Raw genomic sequence first — 8235 nt, forward strand, 5'->3', positions numbered from 1 at the left:
ATTCAGGTCGCGGTGTGATTCCGATCTAGTGCCGAACTAACAACACACGTGCAGCCCGGTGACGTCTCCCGCACCTTGATCCAGCAAGGAGGAGGGAGAGGTTGGGGAAGAAATCCAACAGCACGATGGCGTGGTTTCGATGGAGAGACGAGGTCTCCCGGCAGGGCTTCGCCAAGCACCGGCAGAGAGGAGGAGGAAGAAGGGCATGGCTGCGCCGAGAGAGAGAGGAAACCGTGTGCAAAACAGCCCCGAAACCTCAACTATATATAGGGGGAAGGGGAGGGGGCGCAGCCCTTAGGGTTCCCACCCCCAAGGGGTGCAGCAGCCCCAGATGGGAGAGGGGGCGGCGGCCAGGGCAGGGAGGAGGGGTGGTGCGCACCCCTGGTGGGCCTTAGGCCCACCTGGCTTAGGGTTTCCCCCCCCCCTTCCCTCTCCCCTGCGCATTGGGCTGAGTGGGGAGGCGCACCAGCCCACCTAGGGGCTGGTTCCCTCCCCCACTTGGCCCATCTTACCTCCCGGGGTCGTTGCCCCCTTCGGTGGACCCCCGGGGCCACCTCCGGTGGTCCCGGTACGTTACCGGTGATGCCCGAAACACTTCCGGTGTCCGAAACCATCCGTCCTATATATCAATCTTTACCTCCGGACCATTCCGGAGCTCCTCGTGACGTCCGGGATCTCATCCGGGACTCCGAACAACTTTTGGTAACCTCGTATAACAATTCCCTATAACCCTAGCGTCATCGAACCTTAAGTGTGTAGACCCTACGGGTTCGGGAGACAGGCAGACATGACCGAGACACCTCTCGGCCAATAACAATCAGCGGGGTCTGGATACCCATGGTGGATCCCACTTGCTCCATGATGATCTCATCGGATGAACCATGATGTCAAGGATTCAATCAATCCCGTATACGATTCCCTTTGTCTGTCGGTATAGCACTTGTCCGAGATTCGATCGTCGGTATACCCATACCTTGTTCAATCTCGTTACCGGTAAGTCTCTTTACTCGTTCCGTAGCACGTCATCGTGTGACTAACTCCTTAGTCACATTGAGCTCATGATGATGTTCTACCGAGTGGGCCCAGAGATACCTCTCCGTCACACGGAGTGACAAATCCCGATCCCAATTCGTACCAACCCAACAGACACTTTCAGAGATACCCGTAGTGCACCTTTATAGTCACCCAGTTACGTTGTGACGTTTGATACACCCAAAGCACTCCTACGGTATCCGAGAGTTGCACAATCTCACGGTCGAAGGAAAAGACACTTGACATTAGAAAAGCTTTAGCATACGAACAATACGATCTAGTGCTATGCTTAGGATTGGGTCTTGTCCATCACATCATTCTCCCAATGATGTGATCCCGTTATCAATGACATCTAATGCCCATGATCAGGAAACCATGAGCATCTATTGACTAACGAGCTAGCCAACTAGAGGCTTGCTAGGGACACATTGTGATCTATTTATTAACACATGTATTACTGTTTCCTGTTAATACAATTATAGCATGAACAATAGACTATTATCATGAACAAGGAAATATGATAATAACCATTTTATTATTGCCTCAAGGGCATATTTCCAACATGGCCTTCTAGAAGAGCTCCTTGCATCAACTATAGTGGCATGTCTAGTATATATATGGAATTCATACGAATACATTTATATTCATTGAGATGATGAGAAAAGTATAGACATAATATTTCCTTCTTTTTAGGTAAGACATCATGATTGCCTTCACTAATATATTTAATAATTGTTACATTCTCCATTGAGAAGATTAACAAATAGCTCGGGAGCTCATCAACTCGTTTACATGAATTCAATTTGATTAGAAAAACAAAATTTAACCTTTCATGCTCTACTTTTTGAAATAGGCTTATGCCCCACGGTATAAATAAAATCACCACCACGTCCATACAGGAGTTATAAGGGCAACGGAATACAATATCCTACTAGAGCAACATCACAAGCACTTACATGTTGTACCTCAATCACTTCCCTTGAGCAATGCATAAACTTGACCTTCCCAATCAATCTAACTAACTCCACGCAAACTGCAAAAATCACTGCTAGTTCATTGCAACAGTTACTTGCCTCAACCACTTCAGTGCTCCTCTAATTCTGATCCATCTCTTAGTTGCTCCCCTTTCATTAGAGTAGTTATGTAACTAGAGTGTGAAGCCTTTTGATGCCATTAGTCACTTAATTTCCTTAAACATGTTAAAATGCAAAGGCTCACAAACACCCACATACACTCACATCTTATCTTTATGAGCACATCTGAGAGACTAAAACAACAACAATTGCTAAAAAACAGCTTCGGAGAGCCTGAAATAAATTCAAAAGAAATGTGACCACCGATGTGAAGTCTTGGATTTAAACCCGGGTGGGCAGACTTCACCACAACGAACCTACCCGTCTGAGCTATGCTCGTTCCTTCTTAGAGACTTTCCGAGCATAGATAAATAAGGATGACACACCAAGGGAATGTTTAGAGTATGTTGTAATTCTTGAGTGTTGAGTAATACTCCCTCCGTTCCTAAATATTTGTCTTTCTCGAGATTTCACTACGTACTACATATAGATGTATATAGACATAATTGAAAATGTAAATTCAGTCATTTTGCTTCGTATGTAATCCATAATTGAATCTTAAAAAAAACAAATATTTAGGAAGGGAGGGAGTACAAGTATTATCCTGCAATAAAAAGGGTACTGTTGGATGCTTAGAAGTCGATGAACACCATATATATGGTCATCCTTCTATGGTTTCTATAATAGAAATTGAAGAGGAAAATATCTGGTCTTTGTGAAATCAGTCAGTATAGACCTAGTTGTTTTTTTTCTTCTTAGCTAGGCGCACCTGTCCATTATTGTGCGTGTGAACCCTTGCTACGAGCGTAGGAACCAGAGCTGTCAAACGTGTTCCACGCCGCGCGGACGGTCTGTAGTGTTTTCCATACAACTATACATACCCGTGACCCACCCCCTCAAACCTCATCGACCCATCCATCCATCAGCTACTCAAACAGCTTCTCCAGCTACTACGTACGTACTCAACCTCACACACCCACGTACAACCATCCATCCGTCGATCAGAAGGTTCACCAGCAACGTCGGCCATGTCGTGCTCCTCCAACCTCTCGCTCAACGCCCACTCCCTGCTCGGCAGCCCAGCCGGCCGGCCAGCTCCCCGCCTGCTCCTCCCCCAGAAGCCTCCCACTGGCAGCCACGGAGCGTACACTACCTGTCGGACACGACGCCCGTCGTCTCATGTCACGTCGGCGGTGTCAGCCGACAAAGCGCCACCCACAAAGGAGAAGAAGGCGGACTCCTTCGTCGGAGACATGGAACGCGGCACCCTCGCTGAGGATTCCGGCCGCTCCGACGGCGAGCTCACGTCCCGGTGGCGGGAGATGCACGGCTGCAACGACTGGGACGGCCTGCTGGACCCCATCGACCGGACGCTCCGCGGGGAGCTCATCCGGTACGGCGAGTTCTCGCAGGCCTGCTACGACTCCTTCGACTACGACCGCTTCTCCCGCTACGCCGGCACCTGCAAGTACGCCCAGGAGACCTTCTTCAAGGACGTCGGTCTCACCGGCGTCGGCTACGAGGTAGCCCGCTACCTCTACGCCACCTCCCACGCCCGCTTCCCCAGCTTCGGCGTCCAGAAGCACAACCCCAGCGATGACCGCATGTGGAGCGAGACAGGCACCTTCATCGGCTTCATCGCCGTCTCCACCGACGAGGAGACGGCGCGGATCGGCCGCCGGGACGTCGCCGTCGCCTGGAGAGGCACCGTCACAAAGCTCGAGTGGATCGCCGACATAACCGCCTTCCTCAAGCCCGTCGGCCAGTTTGGCCTCCCGTGCCCCGACCCCAGCGTAAAGGTGGAGGAGGGTTTTGCCGAGCTCTACACCAGCAAGAACACCGACTGCAAGTACTGCAAGTACTCGGCGCGGGAGCAGGTGCTCGCCGAGGTGCGCAAGCTGGTGGAGCGCTACACCGGGCAGGGCGAGGAGGTGAGCGTCACCGTCACCGGCCACAGCCTCGGCGCCGCGCTCGCCGTGCTCTGCGCCTACGACATCGCCGAGACACGCGCCAACGTGTCCACCACCGGCGCCAAGGCGCCCGTCTGCGTCTTCTCCTACTCCGGCCCGCGCGTGGGGAACCCTAGGTTCAGGGAGCGGTTCGAGGGTGACCTGGGCGTCAAGGCGCTGCGCATTCTCAACGTGCACGACTCCGTGCCCAAGGTGCCCGGCATATTCACCGAGGCCGTCCTCCCCATGCCGTTGCTGCGGGTGGCCGGTGCGCTCGGCCTGCCCAGCGTCTACTCCCACATCGGCGTGGAGCTGGCGCTCGACCACAGGCTCTCCCCTTTCCTCAAGAACGTCTTCGACCTCGCCTGCTACCACAACCTCGAGGCGCACCTCCACCTTCTCGACGGCTACCAGGGGCGCGGCAAGGAGTTCAAGCTCGGTGGCAGGGACCCGGCGCTCGTCAACAAGGCGGCCGACTTCCTCGTGGACGAGCACATGGTGCCGCCCGTGTGGCGCCAGGAGTTCAACAAGGGCCTGGTCAGGACGGAGGACGGGCGGTGGCAGTTGCCCCATCGTCCGAGGCATGTTGAGGGTCACCCGGAAGACACCGATCTGCACCTCGCTGAGCTTGGAGTTGCCGCAGCCGTTACCGCCAACGCCACCGCTGCCGCCACCGCCAACGTCTGATCGATCCATCGATGCACCGGAATTGCACATGTCGTCAATTCATCACTATTAATTGCAAGTATATATATAGTTGCAATGACTATACTAGTTACGTAGTTACGCTCGAGTTTCCCTATCTTAGATTGGAGTAGCCTCAATGAAATTTATATACACCCGGATCATCCAAAAATTAATCTTATGGCCCGGTAAATCATTGTATGCCAATAAAAAGTAACATTAAGAGCGCTAGTTAAAATGAGATATATGTTTTGTACGATCTGCATGTGTGAAATCTCTTACTACTACCATCTCCTTACCAAATTGAAGTGTATATACATTTTCCCCTAAAGTCAAAAATTGTAAACTTTGATCAAGTTATTTTCAGGAGAAAAGCACGAGCACAACAACAAATTTGAACCAAATGCAAACATAATTCATGCTAAATCTAATGATACTATAAATGTTGACAAAATTTTCTATAAATTTGGTCAATGTGGTCGTGAGGCTTTGTCGTTTCATTCCTAGATATTTAAGTGGTCGTGAGGCTCGCTGACGTGGCAGGTTGGAAATGCAAAGGATCATGGCGTTTCTTCCTAAACATGTTTATAAATTCAGGCATGCAACCAAGCATTGATGATATCGCTCTCAGAGTACTTCAATATATGGGGCAGAAATGCCAAAGACCCTGGTGTCTTCATATGGGGCAGCAACACTAGCTATCTCGGTATTTCCATGTGGAACAACAACGCGAATTATCTCGGCATTTTCATGTGGACAAGAAAGGTCACGGTCTCTGACATTGCTAAAAGGGTCAAAATATGAAATAGTTTTAAGCAGAGTTCATTTTGTGCTATAATTCAGGATTAAGGTCAGAACGATGATTTGGTCCAGAAAAACCGGATCTCAAAAGTGTGTCATTTCAAAGTTTCTTACCAACCCAAATTTGTTTTAATTTTTGCTAAGTGCTGCTTTGTTGTCTTTCACCACCAGATTTCGCACGCACCTATCGCATGAGAACATCTATATATGTGATGAAAAATAGTCAGAATTTTTTGAAGTTAATTGCTCTATTTTAATTAGTACTGTTCATGAGCAGGAGCAAATGAATCCCGTCACGAAAACGCCGCGCTCTATGTTCTTGTTTTACATTAGTTCGCGTATCCACATGTTTGAAAAAGGCTAATACTATTCAACAATGACAACTCAAGATATAGCTGCCATATGAATATTTTCACTAATATAATTGTTACGGAAGCAAGGACTCGGAGCATGGAACACACCTACACTACGGGGTTGTTTGGTTCCCAACCTAAGGTTGCCACGCCTAACATTAGTCATGCCACAATACCTTAGGCATGTGTTTGGTTCATTGCCATACTTGTGGCTTGCCAAACTTTTCTAGTTATATGATCCACATGTCATACACTCATTTTTTTGCCAAATCTTGCCACACTTGTGGTGTCCATTTTGTTGGCCACATTTTTTGTGGCAGCCACACTTTGCCTAAGGTTAGTTGTGACAAAGTTAGTCATGAACCAAACAGGCCCTACATGCCGTTCGATGATGGTCCTATCCGTTATATATTTTTCTGAATCGATATGGTGCTTATTGGATGCTGCCAGACGGACATAACCGGCCGAACACTTGAGTCGTGCGTACATGGACCCGGCCTGATTAGTCACCCGCATGCAGCATATATAGTCGTCTGTACATCGATCCAAATCTGCATGCATGTATGCATGTCCACAGGTTCCTCGTTAGAGAATCTCTACTCCGTCACTGCTGAACATGGCACGTTACTCCGTCACTGCTGCCCAAAATAATGCCACCGGCAAACCGAGTCCGAGCATGCATTAGAGAATCTCTACTCTTAATTAGTGAGTTGTTAGCATGGTATACTGTTTTTCTGATACACTGGGGCTTTTGTCCGGTTATTTTTCGTCCCAGCTTGCACCACCGGCCCTTCACATTGATTTTTCACCTCTCAATAAAAACTTCTCTAATCTTTTCACGTTTTTCTAACCAACCATGTTACAAATGGCAGAAACCAATAATACGTTATCAAACAATAAAATCCAATTATGTGACAATTAGTTTTGAATCCTAACTTTCCTAACATATATATGGATACTTTCTAACAATCAAATCTCTATTATTAAATGACAATCAATATGTTAGGGAAGTTTGAATTAAAAATTGATTGAAACATAATCTCTACTCCTAATTGGCACCCGTCACATGCCACATCGATTTTCCTATATCCCTGTGGTTTTTTTCTCCAATGTTAGAATCTACACACCCTACTCACGCAAGAGAAAAGAAAGGGTAAAACCAGGCTACTCATCCTCCCCTTGTGCGATCCTAGTCACCTACGATGTGCTAGGGCAGAAAAGCAGATGTAAAAATCATTGCTCTCCCGCCACCAGCGATTGCACCCCCTGTCCTCCCTCCGGGGCTCCTCCTCGGCTCGCCATAATCCGTCCAAGTTCTTCGCCACAACTAGATGCCTCTCCACAAGGCCGGGCCAACCATGGTGCCAAATGTGCCACTTGCACAGGGCCCATAATTTTAAGGGGCCCCAAATTTAGTATATAGAACTAGTAGTATTTCTCAAAAAAATATAATACTCACTGGAATTAGGACTAAGTCGATCGGAAGCTGGGATTGGGCCCGAGACGAGACCATCAAACACATGTGCTTGATCGGTATTTTTCAAAAAAAAAGAGGAAACAGCTCGATCGATAATATGGAAACGCTACCGTTGGTCTAAAAAGCATACCGTCGCTATAGGCAACATGATCGTCTCGTTGCCTTTGTCTCATCAGATCGATCGCATTTAGACTGTTGTCGCTGTTGCCTTCGTACCTTCCTCTCCCAAATTTCAAAGTCGTCGCTTCGTCGGATCGATTCGTGACCGATTCTAGCCTTCAAGTGTTTAGTGAGTCCTCTTTTTCGATTAACTTCGACTCCTATTCCTAGTTCTGAATTTCTTAGTTAACTTTTGGCAGGGATCGTTACTTCGTTAGAAATCGGTATTTACCTCCTCGGTTAAAGATCATAGTTTAGCAGTTTAACCAAACATGACCCAAAATTAGGTAAGTTAAATGGTTTGTCTAACATCCAAACATTGATGACTGATATCCAATTAATATATGCTACTTTATAATTTAATTTAATTTAATTCATCTTTTTTATCTTATGCTCCAATAATACTGATTTGCGTTATTGTGGAAAATATTAGTCTGGTTTCTATAATTGCTCGTTAATTCATTTTTTCAGTGAGATAGGGCCCTATTTTTTAGTTTCGCACAGGGCCTCAGATTTTGCCGGCCCGGCCCTGCCTCTCCACGCCCGACGTCGATGCCACCCACGCACCGCACGAGTTCGTGCCTCGCTCGCCTTTGTCGACGACGCCCGATGTAGCCCAAGCATGGTGTGCCTCGTCCTTGACCGGCGCAGGCCCGGGCCAAGGGGTGTGAGGCCGGCCGCACAGGGCCCAAATCAGCAGCACGTCA

General features: G+C 48.1%; 1 protein-coding gene across 1 annotated transcript; it reads left to right on the forward strand.

Annotated features, from left to right (window-relative positions):
* Nucleotides 1–3015: 3015 nt before the first annotated feature.
* LOC123445567 (phospholipase A1-Igamma1, chloroplastic-like) lies at nt 3016–4997 on the forward strand. The gene has a single exon (XM_045122567.1). The coding sequence runs from the start codon at nt 3134–3136 to the stop codon at nt 4739–4741; it is 1608 nt and encodes a 535-aa protein (XP_044978502.1). The 5' UTR covers nt 3016–3133; the 3' UTR covers nt 4742–4997.
* Nucleotides 4998–8235: the final 3238 nt, after the last annotated feature.

This window comes from Hordeum vulgare, chromosome 3H (genome assembly GCF_904849725.1).
Source record: "Hordeum vulgare subsp. vulgare chromosome 3H, MorexV3_pseudomolecules_assembly, whole genome shotgun sequence".
Classification (NCBI taxonomy): Eukaryota; Viridiplantae; Streptophyta; class Magnoliopsida; order Poales; family Poaceae; genus Hordeum; species Hordeum vulgare.

Excerpts from the sequence above, each read along its gene's own strand:
- LOC123445567 (XM_045122567.1), top strand. The coding sequence starts at position 3,134 with ATGTCGTGCTCCTCCAACCTCTCGCTCAACGCCCACTCCCTGCTCGGC.